Source organism: Platalea leucorodia (assembly GCF_965183815.1).
Source record: "Platalea leucorodia genome assembly, chromosome: 4".
NCBI lineage: Eukaryota > Metazoa > Chordata > Aves > Pelecaniformes > Threskiornithidae > Platalea > Platalea leucorodia.
This window is the reverse complement of record NC_138826.1, coordinates 95,350,064-95,374,400: the sequence shown is the minus strand read 5'-3', so window position 1 is coordinate 95,374,400 and position 24,337 is coordinate 95,350,064. Positions and strand designations below refer to the sequence as shown.

The window sequence follows — 24,337 nt, the reverse complement described above, 5'->3', positions numbered from 1 at the left end:
TGTGTATCTTTTGTGATTTTTCACACTCATGTGATTTTAAAGTATTATTATTCTTTAGAAATAAAATTTGCATGTAAATGGCATTGTGAATTTATGTCTGTTTCCTCAGAATAAATGATAAGTGTTGACTGATGTGAATAAACAGAGCTTCTGGTTTTCCAAAAAAATCTAATAATATATTTTGCATGCTATCCAAATATCTTTTTGCTTTGTTGATGTGGATCTGTGATAAAGTGGTCAGCTTGTGCCAAAAACCATGTGGTTCAGCTGGGATACAGAAAGATTGTGTGTTTTATACTTGAATAGGGGAAAAAATTGATACAGTGCTATGTGGTATTTATTCCCAAGCATTTGCTTTTAGGAGAAACACCGTATAGTTATCTGAAACTTAAAAAGTATTAAAAGGGTTTTGGGAGGCAGGAAGGTAATTTTTCTGTTCCTAGGGCCTTAGGAATGAGAGTTACTCAGAGGGGCTATAGGATGCTCTTGTTACAAAACTGCAGAAGCTGTGGAAAATTGTGTCCTTGATAGGATCTGAGTTAGAAGCAAGAATGAAGCAGAGGGTTGAACTGAAAAGTGACTATAAGAGTCAGGCTTGAAGCTTTATCACTCATTGCCTCTATTAGATGGGGCTGAGTCTGAACACCCTGGCAGTATAACTTGTGCTATTGGAGAGGGTTTGCAGAAGCTCACTCCTTGGGAAAATTTATTTTATTTTCTTATACCATACCTTGTTCTTTGACTGTTCTGGCCCTTCCTCTTATATACAACTGATAATTTACCATCTAACTTAGATTAACGTAACCCAAGGTTCTAATTTGATGGATGATAATTTAAATTATAAAATCTTAACATTTTTGGTTTCAGTTATAACAGAAACCATACACATGCATTAAACTAAGGTGACCAAGCTAGCTGTCGTTCATATTACTTGATGACAGTTTAGGCTGCAGTGGTGTGGTACTTCTGGGGATCCCAGGCATTCAGCACAGGGAGTTTTGAGCTCTTTTATGTATAGAAATCTGTTCAGATAATTTCTAGCCTTCTCATTACCACATACAGCATCAGGGCTAGCTAGGAAGATCAACTGACCTTTGCATTGGTGGCTATGCCTCAGTGTGCTTATTTTGCATGTCCTCATGAGTAATGTGGCTGTGAAAGCACTGCTTCTTCGGAAGTTGTGTCAGAGGAAAGCTGGTTCTACCTTGTACTTAAGCACATACTCTGGAAATGTCTTGAGCTGATATATACATGTAGTTAATGGTCAATAGTATCGTAGCCATCCACATAAATAGATAGGACTATGGTTACACGTGTTGCCTCAAATATGACATATTTAATTGCCAATGCTTCTTCTGACAGGCTTAAAAATGTTACTGAAGGCTGCTGAATGGCTCCTGAGTTTGCTGGCGTTGTTCTTGTTTGCCTGTTTTTCCTTTTTGACAAGAAAGTTCCAAGAATTTCTTGAATGAAAGAGTGATGTGGCAAAGACACTTTGGTTTCAACCAGTATTTGCAGGCACGGGGGAAAAGTCGGTTGTGGGGTCTGTCCCATTTCTGGGGAGAGTTTAGACTTAGTTCATTAAGCAGAAGTTTTACATCTTCATTTTCTATGCAACTAAGTTAATTTGGGCATGAACTCACAGTAGAATCCTATTTCAGATTTGCTGCCAGTGTAGAGATTTTCCCAGGGATATAAATTTTAATCAGGTTTTGGTAGCCTTCAGATATTCACATTTCTTACTAGAAAACCCCACCTTTCTACCCCAGCACAGGATCATCTCATCTCCACAACAGCTCACAACAGTTAGGTCCTGTGCAGCAGTCAACAGCAATCCCATTGCTCTGGAAACAGCAGAATGATATTTCCTGTGTAAGGATGTTGCACAGCCCCTGTGTCCCAGGGCTTAGCTACTGACTGCTGTTGACAAATTAGCCCTCACATTTCATAGTGAACACCAGAATTCCTATGAATTTAGCATCACCCAGCCTTGCAGTTACCTTTTTTAATACCCTAAGGCCTCATCTAGACTAGGAGGAATTTGCTGCTTTGCCTGTAGCAGGGAGAAACCTTGCCACAGTCTTCTAGTTTTGCCAAGCTATGCTGCATTTGAAGCATAATTTTCTCTGATTTATTATTCATCTGTTTGTAGCAAATTATTTCTTCAGTTTGTTTGATTTAGATTTCTCCTTCCTTAAAAGAGCAGCAGCCGACTGTGTTAGTCAAATGTTCCTATCTTTGGTCTTAATGATTGTATAATGGCCATAGCAGATAAGTGACAAAACATTGAAAATTGGCCTTGTTTCTTTTTAGACATCAGAGACATGTTTATTGACATCTGCATTAATAACAATGCTGTGCCAGAAATCCCTTGAAACAGTTGCATGCCACAGAAAATGCTGAAATTGAAAATTAAAGGCACCCTCCTTTTTTATTTGTATTTTATGAGGTGAATAAAACAGCATGAGAGAAATAATTTTATATATCCTTTTAAAATGCTGTAGTTTCTTTGCTGTGTTCAGATTCCATTGGGACAGTTATGGAAGAGTTCAAACCATTTCTGATTTCTAGCAAAGATTAAAGAATTTATTTCTCCTCGCAGCTTTATCTTCCCTCTTGCATGGATGCCAAAGTACGGTCCAGTCAATGTCAGCACGTGGCTTGATGTACTACACAAATAATTCATCCCCCTGTATTTTACATCCATGTTTTTATGGTGCCTTTTCTCTTGTGAGTAACCTTTGGTATATTTTTCTGTTTTTCTCTAGGTCAATGGGAAGGACCTCTCCAAGGCCACTCATGAAGAGGCAGTGGAAGCTTTTCGCAACGCCAAGGAGCCAATTGTAGTTCAGGTTTTACGACGAGCCCCAATTAGCAAAGCTCCTGGTAGCTCTCAGGATGTTCGGTTTGTGGATGCCAGCACTCAGACTGACATCACTTTCGAGCACATTATGGCTCTGGCCAAACTAAGGCCTTCCACACCACCAGTTCCCGATATCTGCCCTTTTCTACTTTCAGACAGGTATGGTTTATCTTCTCCTGCTGTTTATCTGTGGGATTGAGGCATTGCAGTGGTAGGCTTGTAGCCTTCTCTTGAAAAAGTCTCAGGAACACTTTAAATATTAAATTATAAACGTCATTGATAATGACTGTCCCATTCAGGCTTCAGTGACAGTTTTCCTAAACTCTGCTCATGGATTAGAGCTACAGGAAGGAATCTTGGCCATGTTTACTTTGTGTTCATGTGTTTGTTCATCCAAAGCTAAGCCCTAGTCAAGAAGAAAAACACTTCTGTGTTCCAAAGTACCAAAAAGGCTTCTCCAAACCTAGAAAGAGCTGTTTTGTTGCTTCCCATTCTTCCAAATTTCTTACCCAAAAATAAAGGAAACAAATTATTTAATTTAAAGGTCCCCTTATCAAAAGCAAAGTGATTCCAAAAATATAGAGATCAAAAGTACAATTTCACCTGGCAAATGATACGAATTAAATGCTCTCTCAGTTGAATTCTTTAAAACTGAATTGAATGCAAACACCAGCAGGTGCTGCTTATACATAAATAGGGTGTAGGCTTCTTCCTCTTTGGACTCCACCTCATGAGTAACATCATCTAGTTGCCCTCTGTCTGTAGCCAGCAAAACTATGATAGCCCTCAAGCTTTTCCACCGACTTCATGGTATGCTGTGTATCTCTGCAGAATTGATGCTAATGGAGAACACACCACTTTTGACTTTGGTGTAGCTCCATTTTTAGAAGTTCTAGGTGAGCTGTGTAGATGATTATCTTAGAGAGAACTTGCCAGCCAAATGCTGGATTGAGCCTACCACTACTGCTGCACAGCTAGGAACATGATACATGTATATTTTTGAGTTGTTACTGGATCTTACTAAACTGTGTGCTACTGTGATTGAAGTTTCCATGCCCTCAGCATGGGGAAAAGTTTCCTACCTCTGCTAAGATAGATCCACACTGGGTGCCACGGTTGGGATCCATCCTTGGATCTAAGGCTGTACCTACGTGCATGTTGTAAAAACCTTATTCTTTGTGCTCCAAGCCCATTTAACAGTGCAGTTTACATGCATTTTTAAGTGTGCAGTTACTCAAATGCACTTCACCACTGTTATCATTTTAACAGAAGAGGATAACGCAGGTTGTTTTATGCGAGTTGTTGAACAATTCATGAGCTTGGTGTGGGTTGTAGATTGTGGACATTCGAGACTTTATTACCAGATAATTAGCGAGTTGCCCCTGGCAATGACACAGCACGTGAATCTGGAGTTAGGTACCTTTATGAGCATAAAGAATCCCAAATTGTCACAATTAAGTAGTTTGGCCCAAAACAGACCCTTTTAAGAAATCATCCTCTGTAAATCTGACAAAAGATGAACCCAGCAAAATGAACTCAGATGGATTATGAGCTTTTGAAAAGAAAACAACACGTGCTACTTCTTGGTACAGTTTCTTTCAGGCTGTCAGGCCATTCAGAGTAGCATTCCAGAGATGAGAAAACTAGAGAGAAGTGGTGTTTTTTTATCACTTTTTAGTTTAAAAAAAACCCTATTGTCTCATCCACTGTTGTACTGCTTTGTTCCACATAGCTGCCATTCTCTTCACCCAGTGGAGCATGAATTTTATGAAGGTAATGAGTATCTTTCCAGCCTGCCTGCTGATGCAGATAGAGCAGAGGACTTTGAGTATGAGGTAAGATCACTGGCACACTGCAGCCTTTCTTTCTGTTATTACAGATAGGGTATTTGCACAGCTGACAGCAGGCTCCTCTTGAGAAAAACACGAGTGGGAATACTTCTTAAAAAATTGGCACAAAAGACTATTTTATTTTATACCTGTTTAATGTCACAGGCTTTACTGGGGTTAGGCTGCACACATGAAATGTGAAAGCAGCATTCTGCAGTGGGTGGCTACATACAAGTCCAGTAGGCTTATTAAACACGTTCCCTCTTTGTGCAGTGGCGACTGTAACTGAGATGCTTCGCTTTTGCAGTTTTAACACTTTAAAGCAAGCCTTTCCAAAATTAAAAATGGTAACTGGAAGCTTAATTGCTTTTTTCCCCCTAATTTTAAGAATTAATTGACCTTGTATCTCATGCCTTAGGGATCAGTCTTCCAGATACTTGTGTGTGTACTTGAGTGTTTGTAAGATCAGGCTACAACTTTGAAAATGAATATAATTTCTATTACTTGCTCTCTGATATTTGACATTGTAAGTATTGCAATTATAAGAAATTGTGCTCTGTACCACAAAGCTACCTTTGCTGTTAATGCATTGTACTCTCCAGTGACAAGGCTGGATTTGTTTCTGAGTCACTGGAAAATCATTATGTGAGGCTTCCCAAAATTATAACGTGGTCGGTGATGTTGCTCTTCATTAGATTTTCATTTCAATATCTAAATAGTCATGTCAGCCAGTCATTAGCTTTTCATGTTTTCCACTATCATCCAGTAACAAAATATTTGTAGGGACAGGCATAAGAAGAGCAGATGGTTCTTTTTATTATTAAACAGTGCTGAGTCTTTGCATAAGTTCAAGTTACTGTATTTTAAATAAGAGTGATTATAAATAATTAAATATCTTTAATACAAGATTAAAAATATCCTGTCCTCCTGTTTGCTCTACCGTAAAAAACCTTTTTAAAGGTTTCATATAACTGGTTGACATTTGGAAATGAAATGAATGGCAAAAGCTTTGGCAAATATGCAGTGTGTTCACTTTTATCGTGTCTTTAGCAGCTAAGGTGCTCTATTGGAAGTTCAGCCCATTGTTCTTTTCTTTTAGCAGCCTGGGGAATCTGAAGTTCTTTCCCCAGGAAGCAGAAAAATCAAATAACATCTACTTAGTGAATCTCAATCAGAACAAGCAAACTTTTATTTGAACTCCTCAAAAAATCATTGCTAGGGATTAGTGAAATCATTATTTCTTCCCAGTTGGGTTTTGGTGTGATATCTCACAGCACAAGAGTCTCAGAGCTTAAGTTCTGGTTTGACTCCCCATGTGTAATATAATATTAAATTTCTCTGTCAAGTGTGTTTGTTTATGGTACTTCTTCCTTAAATGTAATAAAAACTATTTTTCTAGTAATATTTGAATAAATTAGTAATGTAAGCATCTAGAAAGAATATTACAAAAATTTGTTAGATAAAACTAATTTTCACCATTTAATCAGAATATCAGTGATACATTAAAATACTAACAGTTTTTAAAGAGTCTACCTGGTGGAATCAAGTCCTCTTTATGACCATTATTAATCGCTAATAATAGCTGGCATAAGTATTGTGACAACGGCAAATGCTTGGGCAGGTTCTCAGTTGCCTGTAATCTCCACTAATCACACCATCATAGTCATTAATTTGCTGTCAGCTGTGATTCAGTTGCCCAAGGCAAATTCACTGAGTGACTGAAATAAAGTGTTTCATGTGAAATTTAAATAGGGAAGGAACTGTCTAGCTTCCTTTGAGAGGAATGCTTTCTACTAAATGTGAAAGTTTTGAAGGAGAAACAAGAAAATCTCAGAGCATTTAACTAGCAGAGCCCTAAACATGAAAGACATTCCCAGAATTTAAGCCCATATGGTAATATTATGATTTAGGTTACTCATTGGTGGTATTATTTGTTATTTCAGGTCCTTATAAGACATTATTAAGCTCTCTTGTCATAACTAGGTGGCTGGAAAAATTGAGAGCGTTGAGAGATATATATCTCCATCCGAAAAAAAGTCTCATAAAGGACAGAGTCAAAAGGGATTTACTAGCTGCTGTTGCCGATCCAGGGGAGAAGTAGCAGGACAGTGAGTGGAGCAGAGGCTATGATCCAGTGCTGTCAAGGTCTCTACAACAGTATTGGCTTAGGCGTACCCTGCCGTGGCCACTCAGTCCCACCCTTGCCCTCATGTTTTCTGGCCCCTCGGTTATGCCAATATTACTTTTTGTGAAACGGATGTGAGAAGTAATCCAATATTTTTTAAAAACAGATTTTTAGAAAGGTTGTTTTTAACCTAGCCCAGCTGCCTGATCTAATTTCCAGCATTGGTCCACAAGTTGCTGTGCTGTGGCAGCAGCATCAGGGACAGAAAAAATGCTCAAGCACTTGGGAAGACAACAACTTATAAAATCGGCATTGTCCGCCCACCATCTAAGGGTGAAAGCAGCAAGAACAGAGGGTGCAGAAGCTCTGCTCATGCCACCCTGCGGGCTGCAGGCTGGGTGGAAGAAGCACGGAGCGTTCTCTATCTCCCGCCATTTGATTTCTCCTGTGTTTCGGGTAAAGAGGTTTATTGTTACTACTGTGCTTTCTGTAGAAGGAGGATTGTATCGGTGCTCCCTGGTTTTATTATTGTTTTTTTTCTTCGTAACAACTTTCTGGTGTGAACCTTAGCTAATCCCACACAGCAAAAAACCTGCTGGGTGTCAGGAGCGTGGTCCAGTTTCCAAACTGCACATTAGCATTCCCGTTGTACTAAAAGGATACAGATAAGCGGCTCACAGGCCTCCATGGCAAACTTAATAGTTTTTAAATGGATTCGAAGCCAAACCTGGAGATTTCAGAAAGGGCTTGAAACAAGATAGTGAGCAGAAAAAGAATTAGAGCGACACCTCATTATTTCCTAGAAATGGTTTGTAAGCGAAGACTGCATCGGTTCTGAGACACAAATGCAAAATACTCAGCCAAATTAGAAAGTAAGGAAATAAGATAACTAGCAACTGAGGTGCTGTAAACAAGAATGTTTTCCAAGAAAGGGAATGTCCTGGAAAGCTTTGATCAGCTTGGAACTTGCGTACAGATATGTGCTGGCGTTTAAGTACCTGAGTTACCACCATAAGAAACAAACAGGAGGATCATGTATGATAGCCAGCACTGGGGATACAGACTTATGCTTGCCAGTGGATTTGGTAGGATTAGACACTTACAAGACTCTTCTCCTCCATTTGTAAGCTAGAAAAACCCAGTGGGTTGTGCTCAGATTGTCGCAGTGCAATAAACTCAAGTATGAGCCAATTGTCTTGGAAGGATGAACTCCCTGGGAGGCTCATTAGGCTCCATAAAGTACCATACTTTAAACAAATGTCTGGGAAGATGACGGAACTGGGGGGTTGCTGATAGCCAACTTGAGCATCCTTACGTTGCTGCTGTAAAGCTTGTCCTAAAAGGAATCTGAATTGTTGGTAGATATTGAGACAGGGGTCAGAGCCAGCATCAGTCAGTGTTGGCAGAAAGAGATCAAAAGATTTGCAATTCTGGCATAGCCAGATACCCATGAGGGCTTTTAAGATAAAGCAGGAATTGACCAATTTGTAAATGCTCAGTTGGACTTGCAGTCAATATCACTGAAAGAGAGCCAAAGATATTCAGGACAAACGCACCCAGTCTGGCTGTGAGTGGCTGTTGTGCTGCTGGAATTACATCATGTGATGTTACAGTATGCGTCACACTCTCTGGTACCAATGAGGTGAAAGAACCAAAAGCATCACAGCCCCCAGTAAATCTATGTTAAATATGGCTCTAAAATTTGTCCTTGTAAGAAGAACAGAGGGTACTGGTGCTAGAGAGGAGTAAATAAGCTAATGGACGTGCACTTTAACAACATTTCTGAACCTACTATCCAGGAGAGAGAAACATCATATACTTGGTTTGGAACGTTGGCAGTAATACAGAAATTAAGGGGACAAAGTCATTTAAATGGTGAAACAGTGAAAAAATAGGTAAAAAAAAAGAATGTTGTAAAGACAAAGCTGGACAAAAGAAAGCATCGCTGATGTCTGGTCCTACATAGTCAGCCTGAGGAGACTGCCTTTCAATAAGAGAGGCAGAAGAAAATAAGATGTTATAAGCAGGCACAAGCAGGTAGTGTCGTTTAGTCAACAGGTTCTTATCCAAGGGCAGAGACCTTTGTACCATATAAAGAAGTAGTGATTAGTTTCTGCTGTGAGAGCCAATATCTCTGGGGAATTACAGCTTTTAAAATATCTTATGTCTGAGACCAGAGAAGATTCTTATTTCTAGCTGAATGCTTCTTAAAACAGCAAAAGGAGACATCCTTGAGAACGAACAGCAGTGGGTCAAGGTAACTATTGTTGTTGCATATATGAGGAAGAGTAGGCTGAAGTTTGCTCTCAGAATTGAGGGGGTGGTTTGGAGGGAGGTTGGGTGTTAGTTGATGTGGATGTGCAAAGGAGACCAGCATAATTGCCTAAGAGACTACCCAGCTCTGATTGTTCTCGTTTTTAGGCAAAGGCACAAGTGATTGCTTCAGTACAACAGTACCCCATGCCAGGATTAGCATGATTAGAGTGAAAAAGGCAGAACGGCAGCCATTGTGTCTGTGTCTGATGACTCCAGTTTTAATGCATGCAAACACTAGTGCTGACAGATTGGGGCAGTATTAATACCAGTACCTGGGAGAAGTTGCTAAGGGTTGAGTTGACCCTATATGAAATGAAGAGGTACTCTGATGATCTTCACTTAAGGTCTTAGAAACCATTGAGCTTCTTTAATTTACTTTTTTGCTCAGGAAGTTAGTGCATGTCACTAAATCAACAGACAACCACATAAGGCATGTGCAGGTGAAATCTTTCTATGGTCAGTTTTTATGAAGCCTTTTGTGTCCAGACAATGACGGGACCAGAGGCCCTGCAGGAAACAGCAGCCACAAAAGAGCATAGTATTTTGAGAAAAAGCCATCTGAAATTTTTCCCACTTGATGCCTCTATGAAACATGGAGTGTGAGCTAGAAAATACACACCTGCTGTTCTGATTCCTCCTATAGGACTTCTGGAAATAAGATTCACATGGAAGTTGCTTTACTCCATCATCAATATCTCCTCCTAAGCAGAGCAACCCATAGTGCTCTGAGGGCTGGTTAATACCTCAGGGCAAAAATGAATACTCTCAAGTTCATGTTCTGCTTTGTAGACCCAAGGGACAAATTTTCAGTCAGAATAATGAAATAAACGTGTGTGTGTGTATATGCGTGTTGAATGTAAGTGCTAATTTATGGCTATGCACAGCCGTTCATTTAAGTGTTTTGATAAGTATTTGCACTCATAAATCTGTTAACTGTAAATGTAGATTAGTCCTTTAAGTTTACCACTGGCCTGATCCAAACCCACTGAAATTGCTAAGGTTTCCTATTGACCTGAGCATTTCTGGATCAGATGCTGTCGGCTGTTTTCACAAATGACTGAAAATGGGCCTTGAAGAGAGAAAAGCTAGAAAACTTTGGGAATTGGCCATGAGTAAGGTTTTGTGTAGACCTCTTTCACTGAATGCTTAAAACACTTAGGGGATAATTTTATCCTGTTCTCTTCGTTTCTCGTACTGTATCTGAGCATTGCAGCAGATGCAATGCAGCGGTAACGCATTGGTTTACTCTTCCAGTAACACTCATCCCATAGTGATGAGGGAAGGTATTTCAGGCGCAAATTCAGATTTCCCGTTTCTGTGACATAATGCTTTTGAAGTGATCGATTTTATTGGTATTTTTTCCTTAGAACAAAAGGAGGAGTAATTTTGTTCAGATTAGCAGTCTGAGTGAGTCCTTTTATCTGAATAAAGTTACTGGAACGCGTAAGTATTTGTGGGTTGAGGCCCTCACGGGCCACTAAAGTGTGGTCTCCAGTGACTTTCTGAAAGGCCCACCACTGCTGTAATAGGCCAAGAGAGACCTGCCTGCCCTGTGAAGTCGTATTGAAGGCCTTTTCAGCACATGGATTATTTAACCAGTAAACCAAACAGATCTGTCTATCCTGTAAATACATATTTAAGGCCTTTTTAACATGAGGATTACTGAGCTGATAGCCTGTAACAGCTCCCTTCAGAGCTGTGATAGCCTGCAAACACCCCTGTGCGAGCATTACAGGCACTTGCGGCAACGCAATTGGAGCTCCTGCTTCAATTGCTAACACCTGAATAAACAGTTTTTAGGGAAACAGCTTCTGTGCACACACTGCCAGTGCTTCCGATCGCTGCAGTCAGGCTCTTCTGGTTTTTTTACCTGAAGAGTGTTTCTGCACAACGAAGCTAACCCAGAAGATGGATGTGTCACCATTAAAATGGGAAACATTTCTTAGATAAGAGTTTTTTCTAGAAATTCCTTACATGTAGCATGGAATTTCTCTGCAGAGCTATTAAGTCATGTTTTCTATTTAACAGTACAAGGGGCGGGGTGGGGGGAGAGAGAGAGAAACCTTGTTTTGGCAGGGATCACTCAAGCCAAGTTCCAGCCATGCTGCGGTAGGATGACAGCGATGTGAAGGTGCAGAACCGCTATAATACCTCTGTGACTTGCTGTCAGGTTGTGCTTGTTTCTTCTGTATTTCCTACTGCGACTGGATTCTTTTTTTCCCGAACTTCTTAGAACTTGGGATGAATCAAAAAAGAGCCTTTAGTGAACAAAAGGCAGTTTTTGAATTCAGCAACCACCAGATGTAATTTAAAAGAGAAGGCTTCAAGAAATAAGGATCCTAATAGAGATGTGGGTGCTGCAGTGTTATAAGAGGCAGACAAGGTTGTGTCTTTCCATTGCCATCAGGGCTGCTGGTATGGTAAGGGGAATGTGAAAAGGCTTGCTGGTAAGTGTGGTGTAGATTTTCAGTGGAAAAGCGGATACTCCTCACCACGTGCCTTACCTTACGCAGCTGCTGTTGTGGTGGAGGGACTGATCTGACAGCTCAGAGTGGCCTCAGATAAACTCGGACTTTATGTAGTATGTTTATTTTCTGGCCATCAGTTCATAACTGCCTAGAGGTTATGGCTGAATCGTGGATGACCCATGGTATAGAGACATTTTACTGACACCATTATTCTGATTTTTTTTGGCAATTCTTAATATTATATAGCATCTGCTGTTAAGAAGTATCACGAAGGAAGTAAGAGGTATGTGTGTGCCTGTGGTCTGTGGTCTCGGTTGCTTAGGAGAGTCTTTCTGGTTTGTGGGGTCTTGGGGTGGGTTTTTTTTTAACCTGTCATATCATACAAATCCAGAGAAAAAAAATGGACTGTATTTTAAAGCTATTAATTGAAAAGCTTGTGAGGAAGTCTCCCGGACAAGTAAATAGATAATTAGAGTTGTTTCGGTTGGGCCTGAGAAAACACTACAATGATAGGAGCTTCTAAAACCTTTCCTCGAGATTTTTTCCTTTTAACTCAAAAGATATTCTGAGCTGCTAACACCTGGCCTGTGATCCAGCTGACTGTCACTGCGGACTAAAAATGGAAAAGGTCACAGTTAAAATGGAGAAGCGGCACTGGAATATTTTTTTGCTGTAATTCTTTGAATAACACTGTGTAATGATTAAAAGAAGACTCCTTTAGCCTGCATTTAGCGTACTACAGCACAAGATTATGTATTTCACTGGCATTTTTATTTTTAAAACGCCTGGGGATTTAAGTCAGCATAATTTACACATAGACAATAATAAATATGTAATTTCTTCTTAACTGTGTCCAGTTGTACACTGTAAATGAGCAAAGGAGTGGTAAAAGGAGCAGTCCTTTCCTTTTTCACCTATATTTTAAGAACAGAAGTCACTTTTCAAGTATAAATTAATTAAACTTAACACCATTCCACTGAGGTTCTTCTGTGTTACTATGTCCTGTATTGCTACAGGAATTCACAAGCAGGTGAACTAAGGACAGTCATATTGAGGGACTTGCCAAGTCAGTCAGTGACAGAACTGGCAGTAAAACCCAGGAGCCTTTGCATGTAATGCATCTCTCTTTTGGCCATGAAATCACTCTTCTTCCTTGCTAGTCCTTGGATCATTTAGATGGAAGAGGATGTCAGGATAGTTTCTGCCACAGTTGTTTGTTAATTTTGAGTGTGTTACTGTATGTCATCACAAAATTCTGACATTCAAAGCAGATGAAATTGCTGTCATTTCACCTCCCCTACGTAATGAATATCCCAATTCAATGATTTGAATTGTGTCCACAACTACAGAGGATCATGAGAGAGTGGGGAACAAAAGACACAAAACTGACATGGGCAAATTTATCAGAGTTATTACCATTTATTGTGTTTTAAAACAGGAGGAAAATACATCAAGTCAGTGATATTCATTTTGTTTCATGATTTCATAAAACAAACACAGGGTTACTCCTCACTTCACCTGAAAGCTAATAAAAATTCTTCCTTGTTGTCAGAGCTTATGTTTTTCCAGGAAAATGAAGAAAAGTGAGCTTAGTTCAGCAGCACTTTATTGTTGGGCAACATTACAACATATGGTATGTGTTTTTCACTCAGCAAAGGGAGAGAAAGGTGCTGGCAATATTTTCATATTTATGGAAATCTGTGGATTATAAATCTTCTGTTTTGGAAAAATACTTTGTTTAGACAGTTTTTATACTATTATACCACATACCTCCATATATGCTTTACAGTGAAAATGTTTCTAAGGGGTTTATTAATGCTATTTTTCATATGACTTCTGCTTGAAAGTTTGTATAGTCTATCTTGGAGAAATAGAATTTAGCTATACAGACAAAAGACAGGAGAAAATAATTTCTTTTACATATCCTTTTAAAAATAACCTAAGTCATATTAACCAGCTTATTATAATGTTATTATTTTAAAGCTTAATATCCTAGGAGATTCAAGAGCACAGGAAGCAAGGGCCGAATCCCCCTAGCAAGAGGGAACCTTTTACAAGAAAATGGACTTTAAACAAGGTTTCAATATTATGCATGCTGGGCCTTCAGAGGAGAAATCAAAAAAGCAGGAGAGGTCTTTTCTCTGGAAGTTTGCTTTTTTATTTAATGAGGCAGCTCTTCAAAGAGAATGTGATAGTCATTCCTGGAGGGCATGGTTTGGTGAGCAGGAATACAGGTGAAACTGTATTGTGCATCAAAAAAACAGATGATGAGTTTGCTTTGTATTTCATCTCATGATTTCATCAGTCTATACAAGTATGTGTTTGGGGGTGGAGGACATTTCCATGTGCAACAGAAGTTTGAACAGCTGAAACTCAGCATGGATATGGTGCCCATAGACCTCATTTTGGTGCCAGGAAAATTAAAATGTGTTTTAAAAGTCATTGCCTATCGCTTCATGTGCTTGATTTATAGGCACATGTATGTGATTCAAATTTGCATATTTTAACTGTACATATTTTAATATGTATGTATCTCAAAGTAAACAAGAGCATGGATGGAAGGGAATTTTAGCTTAGTGCTTTCTAAGAATTTCTAATTTTGTAAGCTCAACTTTAAATTTAGCTTTTTCATAGTATTTTGCCTTTACTGTGTCTGAAAGGCATAAACTGAATTGCAGGAAGGTGTATTTCTCACAGCTGTCTTAAAATTGAAAAATTACGTTTTCAACTTGATTTTAATTAATATTCCAAAATAGCCTTCACACAGTTGTAGATCAAGGCTGTCCAAACATGTGGAATTGTTACTGGTTAGGAATTTGAATCTACGGCAACATGTTCTGCTGCTTGCTGCAGCAGATGTTGGCACATCTGTTATGCCTCCCCATTTCGATTGGCTGCCTGGGTGTTTAGAAAGTGCTGATGAGGCAGATAAATCTTCTGACACATTTCAGGCCCAAAGGCAGGCAGCAGTAATAATGATGTTTACAGAGCCAAGTGCTGGGCAGTAACATTTTGAAATACAGCAAAAATACGGTATGATTTTACCTGCAATAGGTGAAATTTATTGTAAAAAGTGAAAGCTAATTATGCCAAGTGATTCTCAGCTGATTTGAAATGCAGCTATGACAACTCATAAACCTCTGGACCTTGTGTATCTAAGGTTTGTTGGCTAGAAAAAGGCACTTGTTACGGTTTAGAAAGAACTCTAAGCTATGGAGGGACTCTCTAATAAACTTCGGAGAGCTGGGAATCGGGTTTAGAAACAGGTGCAGCCTATGTGTTTTTTGGAAGGGGAATAGCTGCCTTCTGGGGGCTGGAAGTTCCTGATCTTCTCAGAATTCTTACTTTCAACAGGTTTTCCTCTACTTTTGAAGTGTGTCAAATTTGAACGTTTTTATACCATTAGAGTCAGGGAAACTCCAGGCGTTGGGGTCTTCGCCTGCGAAGGTCCATGGTGTATCAAAGAGGACACTGATGGACAGAGAAGGATATATCTGACAGTCTCAAGTGCAGAGACTGGTTTCCACGTGCAGGTGTTGGATCCCTTCCAGACCTTAATCTCTGACACAATGAACGGCAAACAGAAATGTAGGAGAAGTCACTGTAAAGATATTAGCACTGATATCATGTGCTAATATTGTCCCATTCCCTTTAGTAGACGTCACCACTGAATTTTCCAAGTTGTTTTCAAGTACCGCTATTTGAGGCAAGTCCAGAAATTGCAGAGGGAGCCTGTCGCAGAGGGGCAAAGAAGTGGATGCTGATTACATGGCTGATATAGTTATAGTTGGTTATGTTTTATAGCATACAGTCTACAACGTCTCTGGACAACTCTTCCAGTGTTTGACTACCCTCACAGTAAGGAGCGCTTCCCTAAATATCTAACTGGAATTTCCTGAGTAGCAACTTACATCTGTTGTCTCGTGTGGCTGTCACAGTTGCAGCTCCAGAAAGAGTCTGGTTCTGACTTCTCTGGACCCTTGCATTTGGTAATTGAAGGAAGCAATAAGATCCCCTTATTAAGAAGCTACTTCTCTTCTAAAGGCTAACCGAATGCAGATCCCCCAGCCTCCCCTCGTAGAGATGTGCTTCAGCCCCCTAATTAGTTAATAGACTTCTAGCCAGACATGGAGTGCTGTATTCCGACCTGATAACCAAGGGAAGGTGCATTCTAACATTTTATGTCAAAGCCATTTTCATTGGAAAACAGATCGGGGAGCAAATTCTGGAAAGCCCCCAAACCAAAAAAGTTGGACTGGTAAAGTTTGAGGGGTTTCTTCCCCCCACCCCTTAAATGGCTCAGACCAGTGATTCCTTAGCTGTATGTCTTATTTTTCAATGTTGAAAGCCAAAGTTTCAATATGGGGGTCAGGATAGGAGCTTTAATGAAAAGTCAGAATTTTTTTCTTCAAATACATGTCATAATAAATCTCTTTCTTTTATTTTTTGAAAAAATTGTCTAAAAGCAAAGGGATCCTTTGGAATATAGAGGCTGTGAGCCAATGTGACAGTTTAGCATATTCACGCACACTGCACAATGGAATAGTTACTACTTTAGTCTGCTTATCTCATTTTACCATAAGGTTTAGTTTCTGCCTTGTCTGTGCTATTCCCACCTGCTTTGTTCAATGAGAAAGTGAGAACTTAGAATCTAAGATTAGCGAAAAGGAAACCCTTCGCTGCATATCATCAGCTAGTTAATTATTCTTTAAACTCTTCTCGTATCCTTGCAACTTCACACTTACATTAAGTGAAAGACCAAAAGTGAGGACCAAAGCCGACTGCTGAGAAATAATATATATAAGCAGTTCATCATGGATCTCTCTGCTCAGAAAGCAAGAATTCATGGTTTTCTCAAGTGCAGAACATACCAGAAGGGGTGTTGGGTCTCAAGCATGTGAAAACATATATGCATATATAACACAGGAAAAACTATGTATATAGCTAAATACTTTTAATAAATTAGGATTCATACTGCACCATGGGGAAAGAACAGAAATAAAGAGAATGAATAGGGAGGTGGAAGAATTAGGGAGAAAAGTAAGAGCATGGCTTGTTTGAAATAACAAAGTATGATGACGACATTTTACTTTCTAATAAGAGTGATCATCCAGACAATAGGGAAAAAAGGTGCTTTTTAATAGCGTTTAAGGTACTTAATGTTTAATACTTCCCATAAGGGTTGATTTTTGGATTTATCTTTTTGACTGGGATCTGAAGATTTGGCATTATGCTTGCTAGCTAAGGGGGGAAACTCAGGTTCAATTGGATGTTTGTGACTTCCTGGAGGATACGGAGGATATACTGTCAGCTGTTGAGCCTTTTGCAGCCAGGAAGCCTGTAATCTGTAAAGGATTTCTTTTTTCCCTCTTTGACTTCCTGATGAGAAACACTCACTGTAAAGTCCACCATGTGTCTTTAAGCTCAAGGCTTAAAATACCCTTTTAAAGCAAGTCAGAAAGGCCACACCAAGCCTGCGAGGCCCACAGAATTAAAAGTTGTGTTTATCTCATCCCCATATGCTTAGACCCTTCCTCCCACTGCAACACTAAATTTGTTCATTCTGCAGCGATCAAAGGTTTCTCACATTCGTAGCCCTCTCCATCGTTCCTCCAGCCCAACCCGTTCCCCCATCTGTTCCGCGACTGCTATCCGCCCCCCGTCCTCACCCGTTGGGAGTCTCAGCTGACACGGTGTTTTCCTCCTCCCGCTCGCAGCCATCAGACTGTTACTGATCATCACGCATCAGACTGCTGAATACGCACTGGCAGGCTTGCCCTGCCTTAAGTTACTCCATTGTTTGATTTCCTGCGTAGAAGTGTAGTGCACACCAAAAATTTTCTCTCCAGAGCTGCAGGGAGAGAGTGAATTCCCAAATCCAATGGAGCTTCTTTATTATCAAAGGATTCCTCAGCTACAGGGCCAAATTCTGCTCCCACAGTTGCAAGATGATATTTTATTAATAGGTGCCTATATGTCAGCGTATTTAAGTCTGGTTTTTTCTGCTACTACTTTTTTTTTTTTCCTTTCTTTTTTTTTTTTTTAACACTGGTATCATTTTCTACGGCATCCTGCTGTCCCAGAGCATTCTTTGTCTGGACACAAAGCAGCATGTGGCTCTAAGTGTAGCTATAAAGCAGGGATCAGCAGGAAGGTGGTTTTGTTTTTAAGTATTTCTCATTCTATGTTGTATTTGCTTTTGGATTATACATTTGAGAAATGCTTGCTGATATTTTTCCTTTCTGCTTTGATGTAAACAAATCTTGTGTTTGAGATTCTTAAATCTAAACCAGACTTTAAAAAATGAGGATTAAACGAGACTTTAGCCTATGAGGTAGAGAGCCCCCACCCTTTGGACAGAGCATTGTTTCTCCACACCATGTGGAATGGAGATAACCCTCTGTTTCTTTGTGGTAAGCTACCAACCAAATCCATTCTGGCAAATCTGACACCCAATGTGATTTGTCCTTTTCGATGCTGTTTATGAGAAGTCAGGACAGTCTTCTGTCAAAATTGATAAGTGAGAAGACGGTGGGGAATGCAATTTTATTTGTAACAGCACAGCTGCCAGCAGTTCCAGCTTGTTTACATCTAGGCTGGCTCTGTCTTGCTCCATAGCTTTTCTATTTCCATCCAAGTAGCCTGCAAGTACATTGCAGATGTGCTTGTCTATGTAAAATCTGCATAACAGGACATACTGGGAGTGTTAGAGAGGGGAACAAAGAACTTATTTCTTTAGGTTATTTTCACAACTCGAGAACGTCAGTCGCTTTAAAAGCGAAATCTTGGTGTCTACCAAATCTCCATAGGCATTTACAGAACGGGTTCTAAAACTGAACTATCATCTGCCAAAATCGTGCGATGCTTGTTACCTTCCATGGTGAAGGTACCAGAGGAGTTAAGAGCTGTGCTTATCTGATGGAAGCATTCTTTTTCCAGTGGAAGTGGCCAGTGTTTGTAAATTAAATCCACTACAAACATTTAAATACAGGTTTATTCATTGTGAAAAGAATGCAATAGGACCCTGCAGTGACCTGTGAAGGGGAGGGCAGTTTGATTGCGCTGTTTCACGCTGAATACCTCTGCTACATAGCCTACAATTAGCCTGTGTTACATAGATATTAACCTATTTCCTGGAAAATCCTTTTGACAAGAGCACATCACTCTTGATGGCATGAGGGTAGTTCTCAGGTCCGGGAAACCTTTGTTTGCCTGCAGTATTGCTTGCCTTCAGTCTGGCAGTCCCAGAATCCCAGGCGGTTTTGATCTTTTTTTATTGGTACACTTCAGAAGCTGCAGTGATACGCGTTTCCCCTATATAGTCTCTCTCGTGAGCTGTTTCTTTACTGTAGCCCAGCCTAAACACGCAGTTATCATGGAGGTAAAGTGAGAGGGGGGTTTATGTTTGACCGATCGAGCTTATGATAGAGGAGCTTTTCTAGCAAGCTGAAAATTCTTGTTTCCTTTTGCCGTTTCCCTTTTTGCAGTTATTAATAAATATTTAGTCTTCTACATGGTTTGTCATTAAAAGGCAGAGTCCAGAGATGGCTGTAAATGTCACTGCTCTGGTTCTGTGAATTGTGGGGTCATCTGACACTTTGCTTTCTCATTATAAGTGTATATCCTATCACTGTGTTTTCAAGAGTTGCAATCATGCTCTTAAAGGAATTGTTTGGTGATTGCCGGGGGAGACTCTCTGCAGTGTAACTGACCTGCCTGGCACGCACTTACACACAGGTACGTACACACTGTATGTACCTATATACTCATATACATAAATTTATACACACATACTACCTTCCCTCTGCACACGCAGACATATGCACACCGAAGTAAACAATTAAATATATAACACCCACACCAAGCCTGAAAACAAAATATCTACCTTAAAATGAAATTACTTTGTTAAATGTACATTGGAGGCAAAGCAGACTCTCTTCATCTAAATAGAGATAGGTAGCCCACAGGAAAAAAATAATTCATCATATTTAAAATAGATTGTTGTGATGACTTCTGCTGATGCTAGGATTTACACATCTTTTTTCTGAGTTTCCTCAGTTACTTCTGGTCATTGTTAAAGACATAACTGCTAAACAAAGCCTAACTAAGAGAGCTGGAAAAGTGATTTGGGTAAGGTGAAGTGTGCTACTTGTTTGAAACACCAAGCATCTGTTTTAAGTGTGTAGTCTTACCCGTTGTACGTACCCTGGTCATTTGTACGTGACAGTCACAACTCCTACTGCATGGTACAAATTCAGAGGTGAAATAAATGGTGTTACAAAAGGAAGTCTAAAGAACTTAGTGATGCTTTTTTGTTGCAAACTCAGGCTGTTGTTTCCTCTGTTTTACAACCACACTCACTTGCAGCATATGCTTTATGTAACATGTAGTACCATTTTCATCACTTCTGAATTTGAGATTAAATTTTTCTTTTTAGTAGCTCCACTGTTAGCTCTCTGCCCTCCTATGACTTCATTAGATTGAACTGTTCCTGTAAGAAGAGTGAAGGGATAGCTCTGGTTCTGTTTGTATTATTTATTTTTATTTCATGAGCAGAATTACTTACCAGTGATGACGAGTGTGTGACATTATGAAGGTTAAATATTATAGAAGGTAGCAATGTAAATGACTGGTGATTTGGCAGCCTGGAAAAGGTATATCCTTCCAGTCATGTGGAGGAAGAGACCAAGAAAGTGAATACGATTAGCGAGATGGTGCCTGGATGCTCGGCTTTGCCTGATAATGATCCAGGTGCTTACATCACTCCCAGTGATGAGATAAGAACTGCAGAGTTGGGATTACTAAACACAATTATGAGGTTGAGAGCGAGCTTTGCTTGGTTTCCATAGTTTACAGAAACCACTAGCAAGAAGCTGATAAAATTGATCAGACTATGCAGGACAACCTTCTTATAGTAACCCTGACAGAAAGTGTGACGAGCAGCCAAAATTCAGCTATGCATATAAACTAGAGGTTGATCTCACCTATAAAGATGTAGAAACAAGAGGATACTGAAGACTGAATCTTAATTTTAAGGTGTGTGTAGTCACTCTAGAGTGACGCTAGCTCAGATGGATGAGGAATTTTTTTTCAGTATAACCAGTTTATTAAAGTAAGTCAGACCTTAATGTGCTTTCTCAGTTAATTCTTCATTGAGCTATTCTGTAAGTACTCTGTTCTTGGCCTTTTTTCCATCATTCATTCGGTTAATCATTCTGTCAATTATACCTTTAGCAAGATGAACATAAAACAGCTTCTCAGCTATTACTACAGGTAAAAAGGAAAAGCAAAGATAAAAGTAACTACTCTTTTCTTTATTTTATATATATATATATTATATATATATTATATATATAATAAAGAAAATACATATATTATATATATATAAAATAAAGCAATTTTGTTTTATTATTTTGCTTTTGTTTTCTCTTTTTCTTAAAATTTATGGTAAATACGACATTCCTCCACCTTGGATCATCAGATACTGGGTCCACTCATTGCATTCAATAAGCCTTGATTTCTTCCGAAAGTGCAGTCAAGGCTACAACACAAAATAACTAGCCTGGCACAAAAACACTGCTTTACAAGTGCTTGTGAAGGAAACTGAGGGAAACAAGGACGTAGTCATAAAATCTGTCAGCTAAACCTTGGTGTGTTTTAGCATTTGCAAATTCTTAGGTCATCCCAGCTATGAGGTAAATTATGTAAAGAGTTTGGAGCTCTGCCTGATAACGGTCCGTAAAGGGGCAGAACATAAAGGTGTTCCAGCTCACACCTGGCGTTGTTTCAGAGTATGTACGTGGCCACTTATTTAGCGACAGGCAGTAATTCACTAATTGGTAATAACTGCATTGTTCTGGGTGGCTATGAAGATAACGTTTTATTTTTTGTATTTTTTTTCCTTGATGTTGCAATAATAGCAACTAGTAACAATTCGTAATCCGGTTTTGATCCAAGAGGTACTAATATTCATCCCAAGGTACAGAAAAATTGCTGAACCCGGAGAGACCTCCATAGGCTGCCTCTCTCTGAATTCTTTTGCCTTAGAACACATTACATGACTGTGGGCTTTGTAGATGGAATTTGTCAGCCACCTTAGAGACTTGAGCCAAGATACACCTCTTTCATACATTTTAGGATGAAGATAAAGCATATCTGAATTGCATTGTTTGTTTCACCACGCAAGGCCTTTTCCAGACTGGCAGCTTTTTATCTTTCTTCTGAAGTGGGAATCTTTCTCCAGTACGCTGTGGTGACTTCCTTTTCTAAAAGCTGTATGTGTACTGTTGGAGTTGGTTCCTAATTTAAAACCTGGCGATTTCGTACTTGTAAATAGCAAAAGTTCCCTTCCCCTTTCTGTCTTTTTTTTTCCCCATTCAGGAGAGTTGTTAGAAGGGGAGAGGGAAGAAAGCACAGTGTTTGGGTTTTACAGGCTGGACTATACTGATATATAACCAACAAGAAAAGCTGACATTCTTTTCCTCTAAAGATAATGGAGTTAAATGGGACAAGGTAGATGCTAGTTAATGCTAAGAAATGAAATAGTTGACTGTATCATAAAGAGAACATAGGATCCTCTATCTTACTGTGTCACAAAAATACAAACCCTGAACTATGAATACCAGGTTCTGTTACACTGGAGAGTAACACTAATTAAAATTAATTTGGTATTTGACTATGTCTCAATGGTGAGATGATTTTCTCATTGTAATAAGGACTTAAATGTTAACTGAAATGACCACACTCTGTCCATTTAGGAAAAATACTGTTGTGTTTTCATTCCATGCTGTCCCTTCTAATGGTGTTACCAGAGTTCATGGGACCCATTACTCTGATATACTGTACAGGTGAAGGGAACTCAATAGCTATTACGATTTTGATAGTCTCTCTTGGTCCTTTTAGTGGTGTGCAACAATTGCTATAAAGGCAGACGGGGAATATTGGAAGGATGTAGAGTATTTATAATATTTCTACAGTGCCTTTCAAACACTCCATAATCATTTATTCTTTTATGTCCTGCTACTCTGGTGGTGGTTGCATTCTTTTCTGCTTATAGATAAGGAAAATAAGTCACAAAAAGTTAGATGAGGTGACTGCACCGAGCCAGTTACAATTGAACAGGGAATAGGGACTTAAAGGCAGAAAACTTCTGGAAACCTGCTAAAAAACTGTCTTATGAGACAAGATCTTACTAATTTTTTTCAAAATTATGATGAATTTGAGAAGGTAGGGAAATTTCCTTTCCTCAGTATAGAGCATCATCCAGGGAAGAATCTCAAACATATGCCCAGTAACCTAAAATACACGCAGTGATTTTTCAGAAAATTTACATTTCTTGATCTTGCAACCAGTTACTTGTATCAATAAGTTCATCCTCTGTCATTTGCAATGGTAGCTTTTTTTAAGGTTTCCTTATTAAAGGTTTCCATTCTGGAAAAGGGTCAGTGTGTTTCCCTACACAAATTGCAAAGGGGATCGGCAAGTTTCCTTGTCAGCATAGTCTCAGGAGACTCCCAGTCCTAGGGCATCATATTTGCACACTATAGAATAATGTTGAATAATTGATTAACTTTTGTTAGTTATACTGGTCTACAGTACGTACAGTAAACTAATACTACTGCATTTCACAGCCAGTAAGTCATGACTGGACAAAAATAAAAAATGGATGTAGAATGAGATGAGACAATATTATAGTGTCCAGCAACTGGACTCTAAACCCTTTAGAGTCGGGGCAGTGCTTTTCTCCTTAAACCTCCATTGCACTAGAGCAGCCCAAGAGTTACAGTTCTGTGGAAAGAATTCAATCAATGTCTTCGCTAATTCTGTGAGTATAGTAGGTCAAATTCAACAAAAATAATATTATCACAGAGCGTGCCAGGGATTCCCTGAACCTGCTTACTCTCTGGCAGTTCCTGGGCGAGGGATATGTCAGATCTCAAGTTTATTCTGAGTTTCAAAGCCACCTCCAAGCACTGGAAGTTCTTGTATGGGCTTTGAGTATCTCCTGCCTTGGGAAGAGTGTAGCTTGCTGTTCATCGGAACTAATTTGTATTGAGCTCCAATTTCTTGTTTGCCATACTTGCCACCAGTACAAAAATTTCTTCTCATCACACGGAAGTGTGAGAAGGCAAGAAAAACAAAGGATCGGAGGATGACAGAGAGGAAGGAGAACAAAGTGGCAGTAACAATAGGTTATTTTGGTAGCGCCCATCTGTATGCACAGTTCATACACAGTGAAGCGGTCGCTTGTAGATGGGGCTTCCTGCTTACCAGGCAGTAATTTCTTTACTATAGTATAGTTTAGTATAGTATAGTTTTCTGTAGGTGAGATAACAGGATGGGTTATAAGGTCAGAGTAAAAGGAAGGTGATGCAGGGGCTGTGTGGACGTGGGCACTTAGTGAGAATGGAAAAGTTTGGAGGGACATGGGAGAAGAGGGTGAGTGAGGCTGCTGTCTGGGAATATGGGTGAGGGGTTGCTTTGGGAAAGAGTGAACTGAGAAGGGCTGCGAAGGTGAGGACAGAAGGATTGTGTTTGTGGAGAGGGGTGCCAGGATCAGATGGTTTGAATAGAGGCGAGAGAGGCTGACAGGCAGTAATGAGGCAGGAGCAGAGCTCAGCTGCACTATAAATGGGTTGAACAGGGTTGAACAGGGAGTAGCTAATCCTGACAGAAAGTGGGGAAGGATTCAAAGGTGCGCACGGCTTAGTAAAGACCACTGGCGAAGTGGTCAGCA

At 39.6% G+C, this 24,337-nt stretch overlaps 1 protein-coding gene across 1 annotated transcript in view; it reads left to right on the top strand.

Annotated features, from left to right (window-relative positions):
- The window catches only part of PDZRN4 (PDZ domain containing ring finger 4), a gene marked incomplete at both ends in the record, with an annotated part of 253,696 nt that overhangs the window by 207,864 nt on the left and 21,495 nt on the right, over nt 1-24,337 (top strand). Inside the window, 2 exon segments of the mRNA XM_082311379.1 lie at nt 2,769-3,022; nt 4,596-4,698. Coding sequence (XP_082167505.1) covers nt 2,769-3,022; nt 4,596-4,698 — 357 coding nt within the window.